Source organism: Perna viridis, chromosome 4 (assembly GCF_037379345.1).
Source record: "Perna viridis isolate PV_CMFRI_1.1 ecotype Kerala chromosome 4, ASM3737934v1, whole genome shotgun sequence".
In the NCBI taxonomy this organism is placed as follows: domain Eukaryota; kingdom Metazoa; phylum Mollusca; class Bivalvia; order Mytilida; family Mytilidae; genus Perna; species Perna viridis.
Genome location: NC_142448.1, coordinates 17,327,424 through 17,354,186, shown reverse-complemented (window position 1 = coordinate 17,354,186; position 26,763 = coordinate 17,327,424). Strand labels below are relative to the sequence as shown.

Below are 26,763 nucleotides of genomic sequence, written 5' to 3'. Positions count from 1 at the left end.
TACAATAAATACTGTATTTCGACGTCAACTATTTCCTAAGAAAAGACAAATTGGTATGAATAATGATACATTTCATCATGTAGATCCATAATTAATGCAACTTGATAACAAAAATAAAAAATGTGTAGCCTTTTTTGGGATGTATCAAATATAACAGAATTGGCCTACAAATACTTCCAGTGAACCAATTTCAACATTGTTTGATAAAAATAGTTTTATCAAATGAATTTCATGTTTAATAAACACGGTTTCTTTTTCTTTCAAAAGAATGGGTGTAACAGGATTAGGCAGCTTCATCAGAGAAAATAATTCAGAATTCTTCTCGCATTGGAAAGATCTCAAAAACACAGCTCTTGATATAGACGGTACTTGTTTAATGCATCACTTGTATCAGTCAAAAAATGTAGACTTAAAATTCGGAGAACATTACAGAGAATATGCACAACATATAAGGACATATTATACCAATCTGAGAACGCATGGAATCAAACCGTACACGGTCTTTGACGGAGGTTACACTAAAGATGGGAGAAAACGTCCAACGGTTATTAAAAGAGCCAGAGAAAGAGTTGTTTGAGGTGATTGTGAAAGAAACAATCGCATTCGCCCCTGCTCTGGCACTGATGACTTTTAAAAGCGTATTGGATGAACTGCAGGTTCCTTATGTCGTTAGCGATTATGAAGCAGATCATGATGTAGCAGTTCTATCAAATGAATTGAAATGCTATGTTCTTTCAAATGACAGTGATTTTTATGTGTTAAAGTTATGGAAAGGGTATATCACGTTTGAAAATTTTCTAATAAATAGTAACAGTTGTAAATGTAAAGTCTTTAGCGCTCAAAATACGTCATTTTCATACCGAAAACTGGCGTTGTTGGCTGTGTCTTTAGGTAATGATTACATTGACCAAGATGATCTTCAATCATTTCATAAGTATCTTCTCCCTAAAAACTCTTTCAGTAAAAACTGGGTATATATAAGAAAATTAACTATAGAGTGGGTAAGATCCGTAGAAAATGTAAAGCGTGGACTCAGTTTATCAATTTCTAAAACACCAGTTGAGAAGGTTAAGAAGTTAATAGAGATGTCGTTTGATATGTATATCAATACACATGATTTCTTTAGTTTTAATCTTAAGTCGTACTTTATGGACATTCAGAATTATTGGCAAAAAGATTTTTGTCAGAGAAATGATAAAATTCCGGTATTTGTTCAAAATACCATTTTACTGAAAGAGAACATTTTACTAAGTGAAGTTGAGGATTTTCGCTTTGGGTCAATTCATGAAAGTAGTAAAAGACTTCGGCAAATAATATATCATTCAAGTAGGTGGTGTTACTGAAATTCAACGAAATACCATGAATCTAGAGGAGCTATCCAAGATAATAGTCACCCCGATAAGTGTACTGAAAGACGGAATACAAGTGCCTAAAGGTTTAGGCGGGCTAGTAGATCTTTCGCTTGAATACAAGAAAGACTTCATTTGTCGAGTTTGGTTATATCATAGATCTCGTAATGCTCTAAATGAATTTCCAGAAGAGACACAATTGCTTATCCATATTGTATCCTACTGGATTGGGTTTCCAGGATACATATTGATGCCAGAATTTGCAACTAGTGTTTTACTGTGTCGTGTTTCAATGGAAGCTAACAGGTTACTAAAGGAACCAAACTTCAGTTCTCTTGCTTTGTTTTTAAATAATAATTATCAAATTCAGTATTTGAAATTGATCTGTACAAAAACAAATCGATATTATCAAGCCGGTGTTCGGTACCCGAGAATTGTCCATGAGTTCACGAGACTTCAGTCATGCCTTTTGTTTGGAAACCATCTCAATCAGCTGTTAGGAAGCCCCATTCCGTGTATAAAACCACATATATTTTTGATGGAATATTTCTCTATAATATTTAAACAGATCTCGTTAGTCCAGAAGGGCTATCCCTTGATAAAATTCTTGGGAATGACACGGCATTGATACGACGAACTAACGAACTTATTCAGGCTATTCTGTCTGAAGATCAATATCCGAAATAGAAAGATAGACTTGGAATTTTTACGGAACAATCTGAGAGCTCTATTGATATCAGCCAAAGCAACCAACGAAATGATTACAATACTTTACTCGAGATTATAAAGACTATTAAAGAAATGAAAAATTTAAGAGAATGGTGCAAATTTGTGAATGAAATTAATCATTCGAAAAGGGGCAGTATATTTCTATTTTGACGTAAGTTAGCTTTTGCATTTCATTAATAAATTAGGAATGATGTTATACATGAAACTTCTATGCTATTAAAAATATTAGAGTTGAAATTTGTAATAGAGTTTGTGCTGGCAAAGTCAAATTTATTTCCCTAAAAGATGATAAAAATGATTTTCCCTGATTGTATGAAACCATTGTAATTAACAAACACATCAGACAAATTGATAATATATGGTTAGGATTAAAACCAGTGGCGTAGCTATATTGGTGCATACAGAAAAAAAAAAAGACAATATTTATAAACAGTTAATTTTTCCTGAAAAATCCTTACGACCTGGATCTTTTACTGAATGGTTCCTGGACTTGCTCTTGAGATATAATTTGCTGCGTCGTTACATTGATCTTGAATTTGTTCAAGATTAAATGCATTTCGTTTTGTCTGATTAGCTTTCATGTGACGATCATACGCGTCCAATTAATAATTCTTTATTTTGAAGGTGTCTTTAACAATCAAAATGGAGAAAAGCAACTCCGCCTTTTTAGAACAAAATGTTAGAAAATGACAAAGTAAACTGTTGCAGTACTCTTAAAAACAACAGAAAACTACATGTGTGCAAGACTCACTTGAAACTCAGTTAAGGTTTAACACACTGTAATACCCTTACTCATGTTACTCATATTACTGAAGGCTTCAGTGTACTGTTTGTATTTGATTTTTTTTTCAGTAGTCCCGATCACGTCTTTGTTAGGGGCCCTGTAAACGATTAGGCAAATTTCATTTTTTTTAATTTAAATGTCATTTGGGGCGGCCTTGGTATATAGCAATGCTGAAATGTCATTTGCTGAAGGCATATGTTGTTTCGATGTTGCATACCTCATTTCAATCTTAAGAAACAGAGATATATGTAAATTGAAAAGTATTAAGAAGACTTTTTATTCGTATGAGAAGCAAGATACAGAAATATATGTAAATTGAAAAGTATTAAGAAGACTTTATTCGTATGAGAAGTAGAAAATTCCTTTCAGCAGCCATGCCGAGGAAAAAAGTTCTGTCGTTGCACTCATCAAATCAAAGCCGAGAGTAATCAAGGGAACGTAGATTTAAAGGAAATACAAAAGAATGTAATTCAGGGAGAAAGACCAGACCGGGTAATTAAGAACATGAAATAACCAAAATAAAACGAACAAAGTAACAAAAGTAAATACGGAACTCAGATTCTGAGCAAGAATTAGTTGCTCATAAAAAGTCAATTCCGGGGTAGGATAAGAGAAAAGGACATGTTGAACAAAGCGGTTCTTATGGTGCAGATGGATACACCGTAACGATCCACGAGTTATGATGACGACCACAAAACATCTGTAGTGATGAATTCAATCTTGTAGCAACATAACCCTGTTCCACAATCATTATTGTAAGAAATCTAGAGCAGTACAAAAATTCTACATATTTGTGGCAAGCTCTGGCATAACATAGGAGTTGTGATGTGAAAACTTCATACGCATGTGCTGATGAATTGCTGCCACAGATGAAAGGAAAGTGACATTCATCGCGTTTGTTGTATAGTTTGGTCAATAATTTTCATTTTCCATCGATATCTAATTGTAGGTTAAGATAGGAGGCTGACTACATATTGTGTGTAGTATCCTTAATTGCAAATCCTTTAGGGCAGATACAACGATAATGTGTCATCTATGCAGCTGATACGGGGCGGCGAATAGGACTCTTATGGTTTTGTACTCAAAATTCAATTTTGTACAGACAAATGTGAATTTGTTCAACAAAAATGAATTCAGATTAACAAAATTTATAACATACTACAAATTTTTAATTTTTTGTCACAAAAGTCAATTCGGTGGCACAAAATTCAATTGTTTGTCACAAAAGTCAATTTTATATGCAAATTAGTTTACAGAATCCTGTGAATATGCAAATGAATTCCCTCATCACGATTTTGTAAGGTTTCTCATTAGATATAGTAACCGGATGTTTCCGATTACTTTGAGCAACGCAGGATGGTTAAGGTCGTTTTAAGTGTGATTAAAAAAAAATCTTTTAAGTTGCATTCTACAATAAAACTGTTTTGAAATAACTAAAATTGCTGTTATATGTTTCCTTTGAGATTTGTTTGATAAAACAGGTTTTAAAATACGCGATTTTTCTACTTTCGATTTATTGGGAGTTCTCCTGATGAATCACGTGATCACTTCCTGACATCTTTCAACTCAACTATAAAATGTTTTTGTCCGACCTGTTAATCGCAACCTAATTTGTTGAAAATTGACAAGATAATTTGTATTTATGTATTTGTCCTAAATTTTGCTGGAAAAAGAAATGAAATGTCAGATTAGCCAAGAAAATCATTTTAGAAATGTGTTGTGCGGTGAAATTTGTTAATTTGTCAAAGTCGGCGAAAGATTATTTTGTTTCACTATCCCTCACGATTTTTGTTTATTTTTTTTTGCCAGATACAGATAGATTCCTTATTTCATTCCGATTCTATTGATGTATGACACAAGAAATTCGGTTGAGTGGAACAGGTCGGACGAGATGAAAACCGATATAGTACGTGTCTACTTTCGTTTCCTTTTGGTTCACAAACGCTCAAATAATCTATCTTTAGATTCAAGATTAAGTGACACTGTGGTTATACGATTACGATATCCGATATTTCTTTCACTTGTGTGCTTTATTATAACCGTGTACAATCGTACCTGATCCACTGTATTGCAGTGAATGCTTTAAGTTTGTAATACACGTGTACATGATGCTGCACATTTTGAATTCATTTACATATCCAAAGGATTCTGTAAACTTATTTGCATACAAAATTGACTTTTGTGACACAAAATTGAATTTTGTCTCACAGAATAGAATTTTGTGACACAGAATTGACTTTTGTGACACAAAATTGATTTTATCTCACAAAATTGAATTATGTCCCAAAAAAATGAATTTCATCATTACAAAATTGAAGTGATTATAAAACAAGTCTGTGTAACATAGTTTTTTACGACAAAAATAATTGTGTTGTGACAGAATTCAATTTTGCGTACACAAAATTGATTTTGATTACAAAAAGATCAAGTCCCATTCGGCACCCCGTAGCTGAAACTGACTTCAAAGGTTCTGACTAAACGATATTCCTTCCTTTGGATAAGATCAGCTATAAAGTCAGCCTCATAAGAATGAAGGAAAAGGTTAGCGAGTAGAGGATCACAATTTGTTCCCATTGGAATGCCGACCGTTTGTTGAAAAACGCGTTCACCACACTGGACAAATATGTTGTCGATACAAAATTCCAGTATTTTGAAAACATCTCTACCAAGTACTGTTTTTGGGTAACAACGATGTATAATTGTTTTGAGTCGGGATTTTAACTGAGTAGGACGTTCGTTGAATTTGCCGAGTACAGGTTCAGAAACATAAAAAAAAATAAAGGTGAAAACGAAACAAGACATACAGAGGTCAGAGATTCCTGACTTGGGACTGGCGCAAATATACGGCGGGTTAGTACTTTAGCGTGGTCACAATCTTCCCCCTTTAAATCTGCTATATCGCTGTTTTCCAACTCCAGATGCCTTTGTAGAATTGCTTCCTCAGTTTTATTGCAGACCTGCTGACTATTACTTGGTTAGGGAGAGTTGTTATCTCCTTGGCACATCGCCGTTTCAACTTTCTATACCACTATCATTGTTTTTAAATGAAAATGAATTCATTTATATATCGGAACGGTGATGTTGTCTGGGCGCCAAATCAATGAAAAGACAAATCTAGATGTAGTCCATTTTGGTATCGTTTAACCTTAAAATATCCTCAGCTTCTGGGAGGCTGTCGCTCCCACAGTGACCCCTCCTGCTAACAAATACTAGCTACGCCACCTTAACCGATTGCAGCTTGATTGTGAACAGGAGATATTAAGGATCATGAACAAAAAATTTCTACTTTTCGCAACTATTTCAAAAGAAATCCATAAAAATTATTTCTTTTCCTTAACTGAAGCTTGTTTCCATGGTTTTTTTTTAAATACCTAAGAAAGTTAAACAGAAGGAAAAACTCATTCCCTGGTCTTTGTTGTTAATTATGACCTATCATATTCGCTGTAATTCGCGTAACAAAATAATTTTATCTAATATAACTATTTACGGGAAAAGAGAGACAATCCTGGTGTATAATAAATGATGATGTGCTTCTCTATTACTTACTCCTACAAAGTAAGAGGTCGGAATTCCTTTCCTCTATACTCCAACCTCTTACTACCAAACGCCATATTGCATACCACTCGTTCCGACGTTCTTTGAAATCGGCTGAATTAAAGTTAAATATTTACCATTTAAAACATTTCAAAATTGCTGGTCACTTTGACAACTTTCTTCATTACAAATGTTTTCTAGATATTTAAATAACACTATAACAATGAAGTTGAAAACGATCATAGCACTTTCTGTATATCCATTACACCCTTCATTTCGTGCATTATAAAGATAGGATATCGTTGCTTTGAGCAGATAATTCGACTGACTTTGTGGAAATAAACCACTAAAATACCCCAAAATATCTTTGTAACACAGTATTAGCCAATCATTTGCACGATATGAGTGACTCCGACCATCAGCTGACTGTCTCTATACTTGGTTTAATTTTCTTTTTCGTGCTAACATATGTACGCAATACTGTTAGACCCGGTTTGCACTCATATGTGGTATTCGTAATACATGGCGGGCAGAGGGGTTTCTTAACACCCTTGGCTATCAATTGGGGTCTCTCACGGACGGTGTAAAGCATTGAAGCGTTCACACAGTCCCCGGGCATACCCGTGAATGTGGGTCATGGTGTATTAGGGTAAATTCGTTGTCGTGTGACCACGTTCATTCATTAAATTCATTAAATGCATTATCGGGTTATTTAATGTCGATCCGTGACCGACTGAATGTAAAACTTTTTCATGTAATCATGGTAATGATTAGATTATCATCTGGTATTAACCAAAAGGTGTACAAGAATAAGGGACTGCTTACCGTACTGGAGCACTCCATGTGAGTTGATCCCAAGTATGGAACCTTATGGTATTATTTCGTAGATATGCTCATACTATTGTTTGAAAAACAAGAAAACCCGCTTCTCTTTGGCCCTTTTACTGTCAATTCATTATCTCTAAATCATAACGTCAAAATCTAAACTCACTCCGACCTTTGTAGTACAGCATATTGCAACTGTATTGATTTCCAAAATAAAATGCTTCGCTCGGCGAGGCTTGATACCACTGCAGGGGTCAAACCCTTAACGGTTGGGGCTAGTTACAACCCCCTTGATCAATCCAAGCCTTCATTTCGAGGTATGGCATGTCATGGTACACTTTTTGTCAGGTTATTGTCCGCATATTATGAAAATTCTTCTGATCCCTATTTTAGACTGCTTATTCCTAAGCTGTTCAAGAATTAGTAATTCCAATCTTCCTTTTATGTTGTCGCATTTTGTAATAAACTCACTTAGGCACTGATCATTTATTTACTGAGGAGTGGGGCTTGGATTGTTTTGAGAAAAAAAATATTTAGAATTTGACAATTTTTTTACTCAGCCGTATATAGAAAAAAAATTATTTCAAATAACTTTCTTCAACTCCGGCTGCTGCTAGAAAAAAAAATATTTTCGCGGTTGTGCAAATGAATTTTTCGAAAACATAAAATCATAGGGGAATAAGCCCCCTCCCAGGAAAAGAAATTGGTTTGTGCCTTAAGACTTTGTCAGGACTTCATAAAAATGATTGTTTCTAGTCCCTAATTCCTAAACGGTTTACGTGACATTCCCCATATTCAATCCCACATACCTTTTGTAACTTATTATTTCAAGAGATCCATTCACTGTCCGGATAACATGAATATGCTTCGCTAAATTCCTTTCCTCTTTCGTCTACCCGGGACATGACTTTTTATGAGCAACTCGGTGGGTGTTACTAGAAAAGCAGAGGACGCTTACCCTACTGGTGCACCTGTCCATGCTCCCAGTTTTTAGTGGAGTCCGAGTTGCTCATTTGTTTTCGTTACTTTGTATGTATGATTTTAGTTACTTTATGTTCTTTGTTGTGTATGTCTGTTTTCCATGTCTGGTCTTTGTCCCTGGATTACATTCTTTTGATTACCCTATAATCTTGGTTCCCTTGATTACTCTCCTACAAGGCTCATGTCAAAATCTCCAAAATTAATCACAGCCTTCCTTTGTAGTATGGCACCTTTTCGTATAATTACAAATAGATTCATTCATTCAATGAGTAATTGTCTGGATATCATGAAAGTGTTTGTTTCTGGTCCCTAATGCTTAAACGGTTCAAATGACAACCCCGAAATCAATCCAAGCATTCCTTTCGTTGTATGCACCTTATAGTATTAATTCATGAAGTACACTAAGGTTCTAAGGTTGCACTATACAAATGTGATTTAGATGCACAGTTTCGTAATGACGTTGCGTAAGTTGTTGGTGTCACATTCGATTGAACCGGGGCTGGTTACGAAAACCGAAATATTGCTATTAGAATGTTGAGTTATCAAAGGCAATATAGATATTAAAATATTCGAAAACATGGATTACAAACATAAATCTTTGAAAGATGCCGTTAATTGTGGAGGGAAAGCATCATTCGATCACAAGAACGTCCATTTTCATATGTGGACGGGTAACATTAAGAAATGCTTGGTTCCCATTTCACCGATACATCTAAATTGTTTCTCGGCGTATTTCGATAAAACAAACTTTTTTGGAAAGAGCAGTTTGTGCTGCAGACGATGTCATATTTTTCATGACGTAACGATAAGATCAAAGCGTATTACAATATTACAAATATCTCCCCTTTCATGTGGACATTGTACAAATGGAAAGAAACCGATTTGAAGACAAAATGTTAGACATTTTTTTTTAAAGTTATGCGAGCAGTTTTTTTTTATCGGGACATTTATTAACTATATTGACATTTTATTACATAACCCCGATGAAATTATATATAAAAATCCGTCTTTTTCTTAAAACCCTTTTTGTCCGTATTTCAATTATGTCACAAATCTTAATTTTTTCAACGTTGGCCATTGGCTACTTTCTTGCTTACGGTTGTAAAATATAACAACAAATAGTATATTTACCAAAGTATATTCATGCTTAAAGGACTGTATAAATATTCAGAATATCATGTTTATTCTAAAAAATAATGAGTTTTATTGTCTAATAGTAGATAAATACGCACGTATGTTGTGATGTCACGTTGTCTTTTTCCCGACTTTTCTACACGTTGCGTGCTACCCAGTCTTTATCAAAAGCTTTTTTCATTAGCTTTGAGTGAACTAATAACTATGAAATTTTGAATTTTACATGTATATATGCTGCAGATAGTATATCCTAAAAATAATGGTTGAACATGTATCTAAGCGCAGCAATTTGTCTGCGTCAAACCAAAATGTCACAACATCTAAAAATTGTATTTTATTTATTCACGCGTACACCATGCGAAATCCGAACGAATTGTTCAAAAAAGGCAAATGGTGTTGAGTCGATTTTTGGCATCAACCATTTAAAAATGACAAAATGTCCTTCAAATCATTTTTAAAATGGCTGATGCCAAACTATTTACCATATCAGGATGTAATCTGCTCATTTCAATTGACCAAAACGTACGAAAAATAAATATCGAATCGGATAATTAAATAATAAAACATGTCGTGTGTGTTGTTTAAAAGGAAAATAATCAAGCACACTTCGTTTTACATGTAACGATTATAGAACAATGTACGTCGCAATACAAAAAAGACGTTTTCAAGTTACCAAAAATGACACCAACAATGTAAGCTACGTCACACAAAACTGACCCGGTCGAATTTTGTAAAACTTAAAATAAGTGTCTGTAGTGATGACTTCAATGTTGTAGCAACATAACCCTGTTTCAGAAGCCTATTTGTTAAGACTTCTAGCGCGATACAAAAAGTCTGCGTAGTTTAGGCAAGCTCTGGCATAACGTATGAGTTGTAATATGAAAACTCCATACTCAGGTGCTGAAGGGATGTTGCCACAGATGAAAGGAAAGTTGACAATTATGAATGAAAAGTCATCACGTTTGTCGTAAAGTTTGGTAAATAGTTTTCCTTTACCATCGATTTCTAAGTGTAGGTGAAGATATGAGGCTGACTTCACAGTGTCTGTAGTATCCTTTATCTCAAGTTCTTTGGGGTAGATGCAATGTATCAAATCCCCGAAATTATGATTGTTTAAAGATAATACGTAAAAAAGGGTAAAAAATGTTGGACAATTTGTGAATGTCTTGATAAGAAATTTACATGTTGGTTAATTAGAAAATGTTTTGATAAAGATAGTTTTGAGGTTCTAAAAGGGGTGTTCATTAAAGGAAAAAAATATATACTAATGTTGCTTTACTAGGTTTGTGATGTTAGATTGTACTCTATTTGTCTTAGTTTTTATCCTTTTGGTTTGTTGCATCTGTATTTGTTAGCTGATGCCTCTTGACTTACGCCATAATGGCTGATTATCTCGATTATACTTTTGGTTTGTTGTTTCTTATTGCCCCTGCAGCAGCGCTAAGCTTGTCGTAAAAGGCGACTAAATAGTGCTAAGAACACTGAACGGGGACTAGTGCCAGGGCAACTGGGTTGCTTGCGCAAGGTGGTTGAATGTGTAACCCTGGTATCTACATGTGTTTTTAAAGATGCCACGTCTTTCGCATCTTGAAGAACTATGCTGTAGTATTCATAAGGATTTGGAACCTCTGCGCTCCGCCACAGGAGGCTAAAATGCCCGAAACAACCCACCTCTTCCTATTTCTCGGGCGTTAAACACCAATAATCAATCATGTTTCTGTATTCGATAGCTGATGTTTGTATTCAGATATTTTAATGGAAAATACCAACATATTTTCACTTTAATTTTTATACATGTGATATTTAAATGTTTTAGTTTCATTAAATGAATATGAGATTATACATGTATATTAAAGCAACGCACATACTGTTACAGTTATTAACAATTATCCCTTGTGAGAAGTGTTCTGTCAGCATCCTATACTCAGTCAATCATAGAGCTTGGACTGCTTATGCTAGAACAATTGTCATTTGCGTTGATTATGCAATAAGCTAGCAGTGCTACAACTCATTACAAGAGTACACATAAACTTCATATAATTATTATATTTCAATTATGATTTTATTAAATAATTTGCATTGCTACAATTTATACTCAAATCGAAATCATATAGTATTTGATCCCGAAAGCATTAAAAATACTGGATATTTTTAAAAATATATCAAATATTTTCTTGTAAAAAGTATGATTTGTTTTGATATTAAAATATCCAAAACAATATAATAAAAAAATAAATATGCAATTCACATCAAAATTATCTTTCATCTAGTTGACGATTTGTTTATATTTAATCTGTATATATATGTGTTTATTATTTATTTATTTACAATAGAAACCCCTTGCTACCCTCAAATTATAATGATGATCATGCATTGTTCAATTAACAATTAAAGTTGAACAATCAGAACTCCATTACTTTAAAATGTTGAACAATTGGGTATAAACCGTTTTCGACACACTAAACTTACAGTTCATTATGGACACAATACTGCACACTATTTGGAAATTCAATTCAAGTATTAAGGTCTGCTTCAAGGTGCACTCATTACCTCAAGAACAGTAAATGATAGGTATATTTCTATTAGCTCTATTTTTAATGGGATTTTCATATGGAATCCAATAGAAAAAAATCAGCACCAAAAATGATAATCCATTTTTGGGAAAGTGACCCCCTTAAAACTCAAGAACAGTACGAGATATATAAAATCTGATTGAGAAATGCAGGCCAGGATATTCATTTGAGGAATCAAAAAAAAAAAACGCACAAAAACTAAAGGCTCTAGAGCCTAAATTGCTCACCTGGCTTCCATTTTTGTAAAAAGCCGCCCGTTTCTAAAAAAAAAAAGCATCAAGAATAAAAACGAGGCTGCCTGGAGCCTGAATCGCTCACCTGGTTGAATTTTGCCTTTCAAAGGCAATAAATTTATTATGAAGTTGTCCAACAATTTTGACTCGTCTTTGGTACGACTTTTCATATGATCATTTCAACAATTGAATGTTTCTTTTAATCAATCATAATTTTCAAGATATTAGCTGAAAACTGTAAAAAAGAGACATCCGTTTTCCCCTTTCAAGGGCAACAACTCTTACAAAGATTTGTCTGACAACTTTAATCCCTAAAGACTTTAGTAGTTTTGGAGATATATGCAAAATACTAGTGTCTGACCCGTATGTTTTATTTCAGTAATGGCGGCCATGTTTTTCAACGGATCAAAAATCCCCAGGTAAGTTCTATGCATGATACGCCAAGGAACATTCATACCAAGTTCGGTTGCAGTTGGTGAAGTGGCGTCAGAGGAGAAGAGTTTTGAAAAATTGTTGACGACGATGGACGCCAAGTGATGGCAATAGCTCACATGGCCTTTGACCATTGTGGAACAATGTCATAGACATTCCTACGCTTTTATTGGAGTTACTTACTTAAATTCCCTGAAATGCTCGTTTCACCCTCTGAATTCAAAAATGGTTGGGGCCAAGATCCCCCCAAAAATACTAATCTTCCTTTTAGGTTTTTAAACTTTGTTACTAACTTTTATAAAGATCAACCAATACTCCAATTATTGAACAATAACCAAGTGTCTACAGACGACGACAGCCTCATAGTAATATACAACCGCAAATTTTTTGCAACTATAAAAATCACTTCAAATCTTGTCAAAACAAATTGATTTCAGACCTGTGATAAAGAACATTAGTTTAGTATCAGTGTAATAAAGGGATGATGTCATGAAAAAATTGGATTGAAGTCCAAATAAGATCGGGTGCTAGACATAACTTTTTTGCAATCTCCCATGTTCCAATTTATGAAGGTTCCTTTCTTTAGTGGTACGACACGTCGTGGTACATTTTCTAACACAGTTATTGTTTTGGACATCATGAAAATGCTTGTTTAACTTGCCCCTTTTTTGGCTCCTTATTACTGAATGGTTTAATTCATACCTCCAAATTCAATCCTGGAGTTCCTTTAAATAGTGGTACAATTTCAAAGAGATCCATTCACATTACTCAAACTATTGTCCAGACATAATGAAAATACTTGTTAGACTCCTAATTCCTAAACAGTTGAAGTCACAAACCCCAAAATCACTCCAAGGCTTCATTTTGTGGTTTGGTATCTTTTGATATAGGTTCATAAATATCTATACACTTATTTTCGAGTTAATGATCAGACATGAAGTGTCTTATAGAGGACAATGCCAACAGCATGATACCATTATAGACTGCAAATTTATTGTGGTCATATAAAAAGCTGACTTTTTGGGGTGTAACAACTTCTGTCCCTTATAAAATTGTAAGAGATATTTAATATCTGATTTCAAAATGCAAGCAGGAACTTTCTTAAGTAATCCTAAAAATTTTTGACCAAATATCAAAAAATAATTTTTTTAGGCACAGTCCCTAGTGACTAGACAACGGTGTTTGTTAGTTTGTTGGGGTTTAACGCCCGAGCAGCAATATTTCAGCTATATTCAGGCGATGGACATGAAGTGGATGATAAAATGAACATGAAATGATGATGAAATGAAAAATGGGATGGGACACAGGGATAATGGGGTCGTGAAATTTTGATTGCCACTGGAAATAGGGAGAGGTGGGTAGGGTCGGGCAATTTAGCATCCTGTGGCGGTGCGCAAAGGTTCCTACTCCTATCAAATACCACAGCAGGGTTCTTTAACGTGCGAGAAACATGACATCTTTCCAAACACTGCGCACCACTATGGTTTACGATCAGGTTTTCTGTATTATAGCCTGACAACCCCAGCATGTAACACGCCAGGGGTACCCCATTCCACCACCAAAATCAGCCTAAAAACAGTTTTTTTTTGTTTTGTTTTTTTGGGGGGGGTTGGGGGAGGGGGGGATCATAAAGATCATCAAACTATTTTTCATGCAATCACAAGAAATCAAAGTGTCTACAAATGATGGCCACAGTGCCATACCATTGTACAACTGCAATTTTTTTTTCTTGGTTGTACAAAAACCATTTGGCCAAGCACAAAACAGCAACAAAAAATTCTCTTCCACATTTAATGTCTGTAGAATAATGTCTCTGTTTAAGCCTTGTATCCACGGCTCTTCCTACGTCCTCTAGCTCTCTCGAACTTCCTTCCCTTGGAGCGAATGTATGGACTACAAAGAGACAACACATAAAAAATCAGATTATAACATCTTTGACAGTATCACAAGCAAAAAACAGATATTTAGGGAATGCTTTCATTACAAGTATTGGTGCCAAAACGTTTTCCTACTGCTTGGTAGGACTCGTATGGAAAACTATTTCAAGTGAAATGAAAAATGATAGCAGAAGTAAGAGAAGCTAACACATTAACAAAGTCTGCAATTACAAGAACAAAAAATAATATAACCGTTAAAGCTGTGGAATTCAAAATTCTGTTTTAAAACAAAAAAAGTCTGCAAGAGAAGTTATGATTTATGCAAGGGCTACAGCTTAATAAAAGTATTCCATATACTTACGCAGTGTGACTGTGAGGCACACCTGGAGCTCTACCAAAGTGACGGAAAGCTTCTCTAGCTTTCCTTCTTCCTAAATTGTAAAATATCAAATTAATAAAACACACATACATTCTGAATCCAATAATTAACTTTTCAATTATAACTAACAGCCAATTACTATGTTTTATAAAATATCAGGCACTTGGACACTACCACAGGATGAAAGCATGCAAGAAGAAGGTGGCAAAAGGGTAAAAATAATAGACCCTTTTCGATTCATTCTCTCACAATTTTAGTTCCAAAAGTTCGTGTGAAAAAAAGTATTTTGAAAATCAGCCATCTGATGCTGAAGAGAGAACCTATACGGCAGGGGACTGAAACGACCGGATACCATTCTTCATTTAAATTACACCTGTTTACCATAACATATATTACATCTGTTAAATGCTTATCTACATTTAAATAATATATCCACCAAATTTCAACTTTTAAATTTTAAGTTTTACAAAATTTGACCGGGGTAACTTGGTCTGCGAAACAGTGCGCCTTAATGTAACTATATAGTGGACCCTTTTGTATTTTTGAGAACAATTTTATTTGAAATAAATAAGATTTTACTGTTATTTAATAGTTGTTTTACCAATCAATGCCATTTTCTTGCATTTCCTTGTTAGTTCAAAAAAAACATGATTAACTTCTTTTTTTCTCTCTCTCTCAAAAAGTACCGTCCTAATTATACAATGAAACTTTTAACTTCTTCACCAGTGTACGGTAAAGCATCAAATACACAATAACAGGAGTGCCAACCTGTCCTCCAGCCCACTGTCATTTATTTAACAAATAACAAAAGATCAATTTCAAAGGTAAAAATAAAAAACAATTGTCACTTATCCTTTAATCTGCTTGATAAACTAATATCAGTATACCAGCTTGGCAAATTAAAACATCTTTTTTATAAACGGTTGCCATTGGACTTGACCCCATTGTTTTAGTGAAACACCTAATTTGCATACAAACAGAAAATGTAAACATTTTAGCCGACTTGTTGAATGCATCCAATACATCAAAGTATTTTAATCAATATATGGTTAGGAAACACAGGAAACAAAAAAAAACTTTTATTTAAAATATTAATGATGAAAGGATACACATTTAAGGGAATTTACGAGGACTCCCTTTCATCTCAATGTGGTCTTCTGCTAGGGATTTTTCATTGCTTCCCAATGGGCATTTTACAGGGACACTTTCTTTTCTTGCGTGGTTTACATGAATGTGTGGAATACACAAAGGAATACGATATATATGATATGATGGCCAAGAAAATAATGGACAACACAAAATATATTTTAGGTACTTATGCACAGCCAATCTCATTTTTGGATAAAATTGCTTCAAGTCGGAGGAAAATAGGGTTGGCCAGGTAACAATTAACATATGTTTTTTATAGCCCAAGTATCAACATGCATTATATTCCAGTTCATTATACTTGCCTTGGATAAGAACAGTGTTCTTTCCTTTTGGTGATCTTAGAGCCAACTGATCAAAAGTAATGATCTCCCCACCAGCTTTAAGAATTCTAGCTCTGGCTCTCTCAGTTACTCTCAGAGCACACACCTAAAAGAAACAGTTGTAAATGATCTGTATTTATCATGCATAGTAGTCAATGGTTGAACTTTGCTGTTCAAAACTTAAACAGCCACATGTAAATATACTGGAATTATATTTGCATCAATATTGGATGCCTGTGTTTAAGACAATCTTTTTGAAATTTTGATTTTGGCAAGAACTATCCCACTTGAGGCTTTTTTCATAACACTTGAAAGGCAGCATACATCAATAGAATAAATAATTTTATAAGTTTCATGAAAATAGGTAGAAGCATTTTGAGTTATTAACAAAATGTTAACCATATATGGACAATAGAATAGCATACATATCTGATTAGAAAGACAGGTGTATAAAAACAATTCATATTATAATTTCTCTCTTGCAATTAACCCTCAAGCTGCTATGCTATTTTCTATTGTTTTACTGTTCAATGCTGAATAAAAAATTGAACATTGACTAATTGTGCTTACTATGTTAGATTGAGCATATCTTTGTTATTATTGATCTTAGACCAATTAAAGTTATATGTAAAAGTATTGTTGGATTCTAGTGTGTCATATTTTCACATTAATTCGTTTCCACCCCTAATATTTACCTGTCCAGATGCAAATAGATGTGAGATAATATAAGTTTTGGTGATTTAATCTTTTGAACAATTCCATAAACATAAAACTTCACAATTTATCACTTGTAAACATAAAACTTCTGAAAACATGTTTTACACATTAAAAAGTCAAAGTCCCAGGTAAATATCAAGGTATGACACAGGTATGTCAACACCTTGTTTACTAAGAAAACGTCAAAGAAATGCTGAAAAAATTATCATCAGCCCTCTTGTCTGCATATCAGTTCATTTCTCGAACAATGATAGTTATAAAGTCATCATCAATAAACAGTTTTAGAGAATCCAAAGGAGTTCCACGCGGCACAAAGTCTTTGTTCGATTTTGACTTTCTGGTAAATGTCTTTTTGCACTCATCCATAGCAGAGATTGTCACGGAAATCCCTATCAGAATTGGAGATAAATCTATTAGGGATAAATTGCAAAGTACATTTCGATTAAGATTCATCTTTTCTGGTCCCAAATGTTCAAATTTGGCAGCATCCTCTTCCCTACCATTGAAAAAAACAGTGACTTCATAATCGTCACTCAAATCTTATGATTTTATACTTGTAATTCATAAAAACATCAGAGAATCTAAAAAACATGTCAGTTTTAAACTAATCAAAATGTCTAAAATGATTTATTTCTCCATTAGTACCGCTTAAAGAATTCCTTCCTTGTCTACAAACGACCATAAACAACAGATTTTCAAGATGACAACAGTCGTGTGTAGCAGCTTAAAGAGTAGAAAAAACCTAGAATTTTTTTTTACAAACAAGATATGGCACCATACCTTCATTTTAGGGACCTCCATGATGCGAACATCATCAGTGATTGTTCCAACAACAACTGCAGTTTTGTTATCACGTCCTTTCTTCTTCATTAAACGTACCTATACAATAAATCCAAATAATATCAAATTATCTCTTTTACATGCATATATCAGAGAATGAATTTAAGGGAAATACTTGCTAAATGCAAGTTGAAACTCAATTTAGCTAGCAGAAATAATTTCCACTTGCTAAAATTTACCAGTGGAATTCTATATGTCATATAGATTAAGTCCAGAAAAAAAAAAATCCAAAAAACTTAAATTTAGCAAGTGTAAAAATTTCTGAAATTCAATCCCTGATGTATAACAATAACTGTCAATTTAACTGTACCTATATCTACCCAAGGGCTTATGGGGATGATTACCCCATAACAGTAGCCACATTAGGCCACATCAAGTTAATTTGTAGATTGTCATCCCCGCCCGCCCCAAATTTTTTAGTTCTTTTTTTTCTTTACGGTGGTTCAAATTTCCGGATTTCTTTTATGTCCGTATCAGCCTCAACTCTACTTATACACAACGTAATAGACTTCTGGTGGAAAAACGAGTAACGTGGTGTATGTTTACAATATAGCTTGATATTTTTCGGCTGATCTCAGAGGATGGTTTTCATGTTTGTCGCATTTTAAGGGGAATTAAAGAAATAAAGCCTTGGTATGGCACAAACATAACGGAAAGTACACATTTCTGAGAGTTCTTCAATAAATCGTCAGTGAGAATAAGATTTTACAAATCTTGGAAAAATAAAATATAAAATCCTCCCCATTTTTTTAGTTGCTGGTGGATGAGAATCTACAAATTAACTTGATGTGGCCTTACTGCAATAATTTACTTCAAAAGACAACGAAGCCACTACTATGCTGAATAGAGCTTATATAAGCCATTTAAATCACATGATAAATATCATGACTAATCTGTTTCACATCTTAAGAGTTTCACAAAGATGTACACATATATTATTGTATTTATTTGAGATTATTTCCAGTGTTTTCCATGCTACTGAAAATAGTGACCAGAAACTGAAATTACAGTAATGAAATCCCTCAGTAACCTATCCGGCCTTGAAAATGAGATCAGTTCTAATATAAAATTCCACAGATTTGTAGTTATACCTAAGACAATAATGTGACAGAGCTTTGCTTCTGCACAAATCCTTTATCCAGTAAAAGAACTTACCAATCTAGCAATTGACAATGGTGGTCTGTTGGTCTTACTCATAAACAGACGCTTCAGGACAATCTTGTTAAATTTGGCATCAGTTCTTCTAGCCAAGAACCTGTACAGCTAAAAAGCAAAAACATAGATCAGTTAGTGATGGCAATCTCAACATTTTTGACAAATCAATATTATACTTCACACAACAAATTTTTTCCTTGAACAACTATCAAAATGCAATCAACGACGTATGTAATAGATGCCAACCCCTATTTGATTCAATCAGTACAAAGAATTAAGCTGTCCGTAATTTGACACTTCAGTAATCATCATAAAAATTGAAACTGACATCTCAAATTTGTTTTGGATGAAAACATGTTTCGTTCACTATTTGAAAACAATCAGATTTTTTTAACCAAGACCAACAACATTCATGAATTCGAAACGTACATAGTGATCCTTGTCCCATTGTGCTTATTTCAAGTGTCTACGAAATGTCTACTTAATCAGAATAGTTTCTACACTGGGAACAGCTCGGACCAGAAACGATGAGAACTCCGTAAATAACACCCTGTTGACAATATATTCTACCCAATATTTGTAAAAATTAATGACAATTCATACAAGTTGGCATCTATGCTCTATATGTAGTATAACTGAAGTTGATGGTTACATATTGAAATGTTTACCCTGTAAAAAGGCCTTTAGACATTCAATTTCAATTTGTCAGCAGCTCTACTAGTAATAGTTCTTGGTACAATATTACTTTCGAGTTACTTGGAATACCAAAACAAATGTAGAACCTTTACCATGTTTTGGGTTTATTTTGTTTTTAAAAAGTTACGTGTACATTAGTCCGTTGAGAAACACATGTACTTGTCATTCTCAATGGGTTCTGGAATTAATGATAATAAAACCATTCAGGGTAAACAGTCAATAAGTACAAGATCAAGAATACATTACTATTAATATTATAATACTGCTTAAAGTAGGAATATTTAAGAAAATTTGAACAGCTTATAAAGAAAGTATGATTCTACAGAAATGGGAAAAAAAGGGGGGTCCAGTAAGAATTCAAAGTGCATAATTCACTGTTTTTTTTATCATATGCAATATGTGATGCTAGCATTTATTTAGGTATTTATTTCCTTAATGGAAATAAATTTTATTTTTTCTTAAAGTTTGGTCTAAGTACCTTAACAGTAGGCCAAATGAATGAACAAGAAACTAAATTATACACAAGTTATTATGCCTCTATCCCCTTTTCCAATTTTTTACAGCAAAATTAAATATAAATAAGCAAAGTATGGTGTATGATCCATTTATTTCCCCGCTTTTTAGCACCACTGTAAGGAAATTTCAGGCAGAGACAATTCTGTTGAAATTTTCATTTTATATTTTTCCCCCTGGGGTCCACTTTATACACATTTTTCTTAGTCAAATACCCTTCCTCTAGATGTAAGTTGAACACGAGTATCAATATCATATTCAAAATACCAAGATTGAAACTTTCTTGACACATATTGTAGCAGTCAGTTTTAACTTGCCTCAAGCTGAAATTTCAATTGAAACAAAGAATTTCCTGTTAAAAAAAAAATCAAATTAAATGCATTGTTTTCTTTCTAATTATCAACTGAGATAAATGTGTATGTTCAGAAAATATGAAAATTTGCACCCAAAACTAATGTGTTTCAAATAAATATGAAAATTGTGTAATTCACTTGTTTAATATGTGCCTTCATTAAACTAGAGGCTCAAGAGAACCTGAATCGCTCACCTTGTTAACCATTTGCTTATTTGAAAAACTTGAGGAATGAGACAGGCTAAGTTAAAATCAACTAAATTGTCAAATGCAAGAAATGCTTTTCATAGCATTTTCATGACCTGAACCAGAATTTTGCTTAAGGCAACAATTTTTGTCTTATGACCTGTAAGTTCCATTTTTAGTATAGGCAGCCATATCTATTCACGGATTAAAAATCACAACAGTCATTTTGAGCACAATACACTAAAGAACTATTATCCTTATTTTCATTCAATGATCTTAAAAGGTTCTAGAGAAGATTTTCAAAGTTCTACATGTGGAAAAAAAAAAAACAACAACAAAATTGTTTCAGGGGTCGTAACTCCTACATTAGTCAATGAATGGTTTTGAAAATTTTGGCATAGGTCCTTCTCATGATGCTTAACAATTATACCCATGCCAGAAATTTGCTAAAGGCAATGGTTTTTGAGTTACTTGCAAAAAACGGCCATCTGACCCCTATGTTCTATTTTTAGTAACAGCAGCCATGTTTTTTCATGAATCAACAATCCTAACAGTCATTTTGTGTGGGATACCCTAAAGAACACAAATGCCAACTTTCCAGAATTCTGTGTAATGGATTTTGAGAACATGATTTTCAAAGTTGCACATGCAAAAAAATGCAAAAAAAACTGTTTAAGGGGCTGTAACTCCTACATCAGTTGACCAATCGTTTTGAAAATTTAGAGAATAGGTCCATCTCATGGTGCTGAACAATTTTACCTGGAATCAGAAATTTGCTAAAGGCAACGTTTTTTGAGTTATTTGCAAAAAACTGCAATCTGACCCCTATGTTCTATTTATAGTAACAGTGGCCATGTTTTTTCATGAATCAAAAATCATTTAGTGCAGAACACCCAAAGGAACAATCATGCTAAGTTTAGAACCTGTCAGTCCAGTAGTTTCAGGAGAAGATTTTTTAAAATTTGTCCACGGCGGCGGCGACAACAACGGACGCCAAGTGATGGAATAAGCTCATTTGGCCTTCGGCCAGATGAGCTAAAAAAGGATCATTGCTGCTATTACCCATGTTCCACTATGATTGTTGATGAAAATATAGCAAAAATTTAAATTTTAGCTGATTAAAATAGCTGATTTCACGAGACAAGATAGAGCACATTTGTCGAACTCTGATATTTGTACAAAAACAGCCTTCTGTACTATCACAAATCTTGACAAAAGATATCGCTGTTCATAGCTTGCGCCATATATTTCTGGATTAAAAACTTCCCTTCATCCTCTTATTTTTTTAATTCTTTGAAAACTGTGTAGAAGCAGTTTTGCGCCCACCTATTGACTAAATACATGTAATGACAACAGCTTGTATTTTTTGTTTAGAAATATCTAGATAGTATTTGAGCTTTAAAATGGGCAATTATAAAATTTCGAACAGTAAGATTAAAACTTCTTAAAATAGAAGGTCCGAAACTAGTGTTAGTGAATTGACCCTTTACCTAAACAAGAAACTGTTCAACAATTCAGGAAATTTTGTTAGAAAACAATAAAACTTAAACTATCGTATACTGGAGTGAAGATAAAGTTCAATCTGTATTCTGTGGTAAATGTCAGTTACAAAATGCCCATTAGAATACTCACCTATGACCAATATTTGATAAATTTCAATTATGATAATTTTACACAAAAGGGCATCATTTTTGTGCGATTCATTATCAGAAGATAAGTGGTCAATATACCACTAAAAGTCTGAGAACAGCCCAAATCTCCAGCAATGTCTGAAAATTAGAGGGCAATTCACTTCCCTTGGTGTCGTCACAGGGCAATGAGTAACAAGAGTGACCATAGTTCTATAACATAAAACCACACATTTTATTTTTATCTTTCATGTTTTCATCAGATATTTTCATTTTTTTGTTTATAGTCAAAATGTGAAGTTTTATCATTGAACCTTAATTTCAAGGTGTAAAAATCAACTTTAAATGCAGACATATTAAGAACATTTTTTCAAAAAAACTATATAATTATAAGAAAAAGAAGTCCAATTTATCCCAACAAACCTTGTGTGGAAGATAATATTCCCGAATTAAAACACGAAGTGATCTGGCCTAGAAGCTGACATCTTGTTGTGTTACAGTTAACTGCATTTTTGGATTCATATGGTGGAACGAATTTTTATCATTTAAAGGTTAGAATTTTTTTTTTCATTCCAAAGACAATGATCACAAAAAATTATGAAAACCTTCATTTTTTAATTTTATTATACTACTTTCATACTTATCACATGATTTTCAAATATATTTTATCTTTTACAAATTGATGTGTGAATATATATTTCGTTGCGCCATTAAAAATCCTAAATAATTGCTGATCGCTATTCAGAAATGTGCTTCTCGGGACTTATTGATTCTGGTGTTAATGGAATCTGACATGTGCTGATTTAAAAGCAAAGTTGGATGTTTTAGTGGAATTTCTGCATCTGGTAAGAAATTTATTTTACAGCCACGTCTTTTAACTTTGTACTTCAATCATTCTTAAATATTTTTATTTGATATTACGTTATATCTAGACAAAAACATCCCGATGGTCAATTTGCCGGAACGTTACTTCCGCAAAATAGCATCCAATGATAAAACCTCGCATTTTGACTATAAACAAAAAATGAAAATATCCAATGAAAACATGAAAGATAAACATAAAATGCGTGGTTTAATGTTATAGAACTACAGTGACCAGGGCAGCTCTTTCACCCGAAACACAAAGTACTGCAGCAGCATTGATACAGAGCCTGTTCAATGGACTGGCATCAGCAAGTCCAGAATTGGAAGCAAGAGCAACTGATTAATAGTTCATGCAAGAGATGCACTCAATTTCGAACTCTGTGATATTTATGTTTGATAAACCATTAAATTAACGTTTGCTAAATTAGTAATCAATTTGGATTATGCCTATAGGCTCTACTGACTTATGTTACATGGGCATGCATGACAAATTTTAAAAAAAATTTCTATATCTAGGTCTATGACAACCTAAACAAGAGAAAATCCACCACTAATTACATACTTTGACAAGGAGGCGAAGATAGATGTCCTGACTTTTCGGCTCCTTTCTACCGGTTTTCCGGTCAAACCTATGGGTAATATCGATACCCTACAATGTAAAAGAAACGAAATATATATTTGCTTTGCTTTTATGAAATACACAATTTATTTTAACATGGATGATGCGCGATTGAATCACATTAATTCGGTATCACACGCTCACCATTTTGTTGATTTTGAAAAGGAAGTAGATGGAGCAGACAAGGGAGACTATTCTAAAAAGGTCTCAATAATTAACACCGAGATGCATTCACAAGCAGCAAATAGAGTCATAAGTAATTAACAACAACATTTGGGTCAGGTTAAAGTATACGTAGCTTAAATAGAATAAAAGCCTGGATGAAGCGAGGCAAAAAAACAAAAACAAAAAAACAAAAAAACTTGGGTTGAATTTTAAAAAGAAAAACAAAAATATTATACAAACACAAAGTCAGTCATTTGAAACGAGGAGTTATTGAACTCTTTCATATGCTGTATTTTAAAATAAAAAAATTTGAATTAAAATTATTTATCATTTTATATATTTAAATTTAAATATATACGCTATTTTTAAAAATAATATGGGGTATAGGCATTGCCTAAATCAGCCAGCACCGTGAGCTTTGCCATATATGTACCGTCTGTGTGAGACTCGTAATTCTATTAAAGGACATTACAAAATGCCAAAAAAATTGCAATATTTTTGTTTATATCTAAGCAGAAAGTGAAATCAATATTTTTATTTGAAAATCTGCATTATAAATTAATTGGGTAGTTTTTTTTTAATAAATAAATAACTTGAGAAAAAAAAATCCCGAACTTCGAAACCATACCCCCTTTTCCTTCGTCTCGAACACTACGTCACAGACGTCAAAAGTTCATGGGTCAGAGATGTGAGGTCGAAACTAAACTAGGTCAGGAATCCCATTGACGATGATGACGACGAAACAAAGTCATGTGCGTAAAAAATCTGAAAAATAGGGCAAATTAATGGCATCAAAGATTAATTTGTTTAAAAGGTACGACATTTAATTACTCGGGATATATGGAGTGTACAGAATTCATCATTCATTGAGGAATTTCAAGTAATTCTACAAAAAAAATTATAATTCAATCAATGAAATTTTGCGCTAAACATCGAGTTCATGATCATTTGTTTTGGTTAATGTTGATGATAGATCCAATGTAACATCCATGAAATACCGGCATTTGCGGAACAGAACCAAAGTTGCTGAGTAAGTCATTTAAGTTAACACCGGACAGTTGATTTCTGCGGGACGTTCCTCGGGGAAATTTCTAGCAACCCCCGGGATATGGCTTAGCAACGTCCGGGGATATGGGATTTTGAGCGACGTGTAGCTAACCAATCAAATTTCAGTATTGATACCCAGCCGGGGATAAACGTACGTACACTCACGCGTTTCCCGAACACTTTAAAAACATCATATTCACTTCATTTAATTAGTAAAAAAAATATAGTAAGACTCGAAAACTATAAGAAAAGATGAATTTATTTTTACTGAAACCTAATCTTAATCTGTGTATTTTTATTTGTTTGGATTAAGGAAGCGAATTTTCTTCACAAGGACAATTACTTTTTGTTAGTTCCGGGACATGACTTTTTTCGTTGGAATATTTGAGAACCATAAAGAAAATTGAGATAGTATATGTAATAACCGTAGTGCTCGCTAAAATTGTTTATTAAAATATCCGTGCCTCGAGTAAAGCAAACAATTGACGATTAATTTAACCTCGTATTTCTATAATACAAAGCTAGTTGCGTCTTTCAAGTTAATGCAAATCCAGGTGACATGTACCAGTGTGTAAATAGTGTTGACATTGCGTATGGTGTTGGTAACATTTGGTAACGTCGAAATGAAATATGCAAATAAGCTCCATGGTCGTAATTTCTCCATATAAGTCACTAAACCACAGAACGATGACGGAATCGACACAACTATTTCGTAAATTATTGATATCTGAAAAATCATGGTATTTGAGATGTCGACCGGGTATCGGGCGACTAGTCACTAGTCATATTCATGAATATTCATTTTTGGTTTTTATGCATTGCGACGTCTATAAGATGGAGTAGGCATTGCCTATATCAGCAAGCACCGTGAGCTGTCCCATACCTGTACCATCTGTGCAAGACTCGTAAGAATAGTAAAGGTACCATGCGAAATCAATATTTTTATTCGAAAATCTGCTTTGTCGTATAATGGGGAAATGTTGGGGGTTTTGGGTTGCCCCGACATATCAATATGCAAATAAAAAAGAGGAGGGTTGCAGGGTCAGAGGAAATTCGGACTACATCTACATGTTGAACATATGTGTACAAATTGAGCATATGCAATTATGTACACTTCAGCATTAGCCTTAATTATTTTCTAACTACAATAGAACAAACACAAGTTTGAATACTGAATGGCGCAGTGACCACCTCAAATTTTATTTCCTTAATACAATATGCATCTAATCTGGTTAAAAGTCCATCAATCTACAAAAATGAAGTCCACAAAAAACACAAGATACACTGCCTGGCAGAATCTTTAACAAACTTACGTTCTGTAACAAAATAATTTACAAAATAAATACAACAGATTTAAATACTGTACAACATGTATATAAAAAATTGATTACAAATATTTTTGTATAAAAATATTTACTTCTACCCATATATATTACGTGCGATTGTATGGTCACTACCCAGTCCTCCATAAAAAAAACTGCAATTAACTTATATTTGTATATACTGGCCGCCAAACCGATTAACGGCAATAGTTACCCAACTTACACAAAATCCTCGTTATAAAATTAATGCGCAATCTTTCAAATTCATTCCGCATACCGCACATAAATTTATTAAACCTAATATGTAAAAGTCGTTGAAGTAGCATATTACACATGTATGTCTTGAACTGGTATTGTATA

At 33.6% G+C, this 26,763-nt stretch overlaps 1 protein-coding gene and 1 pseudogene across 1 annotated transcript; one reads left to right on the top strand and one right to left on the bottom strand.

Moving 5' to 3' along the window:
- Window positions 1–268: 268 nt before the first annotated feature.
- On the top strand, window positions 269–1,977 carry LOC148619115 (single-strand DNA endonuclease ASTE1-like; annotated as a pseudogene).
- Window positions 1,978–14,351: 12,374 nt separating this feature from the next.
- LOC148619114 (large ribosomal subunit protein eL18-like) lies at window positions 14,352–23,952 on the bottom strand. Its single transcript, XM_088578679.1, has 6 exons — window positions 23,813–23,952; window positions 19,012–19,119; window positions 17,797–17,895; window positions 16,278–16,405; window positions 14,813–14,878; window positions 14,352–14,467 (listed from the first exon to the last, which is right to left on the bottom strand). Exons 2-6 carry the CDS (start codon window positions 19,051–19,053, stop codon window positions 14,392–14,394), a joined length of 411 nt encoding a protein of 136 aa, XP_088434805.1. The 5' UTR covers window positions 19,054–19,119; window positions 23,813–23,952; the 3' UTR covers window positions 14,352–14,391.
- Window positions 23,953–26,763: the final 2,811 nt, after the last annotated feature.

What these genes read in the sequence shown, in the direction of transcription:
- LOC148619114 (XM_088578679.1), bottom strand. Translation starts at nt 19,053, where the DNA reads ATGAGTAAGACCAACAGACCACCATTGTCAATTGCTAGATTG. An exon ending in TGGAGGTCCCTAAAATGAAG is followed by an intron (nt 16,406 to 17,796) that starts GTATGGTGCCAT and finishes TGTTTCTTTTAG; the next exon opens with GTGTGTGCTCTGAGAGTAAC. An exon ending in GTGCCTCACAGTCACACTGC is followed by an intron (nt 14,468 to 14,812) that starts GTAAGTATATGG and finishes GTCTCTTTGTAG; the next exon opens with TCCATACATTCGCTCCAAGG.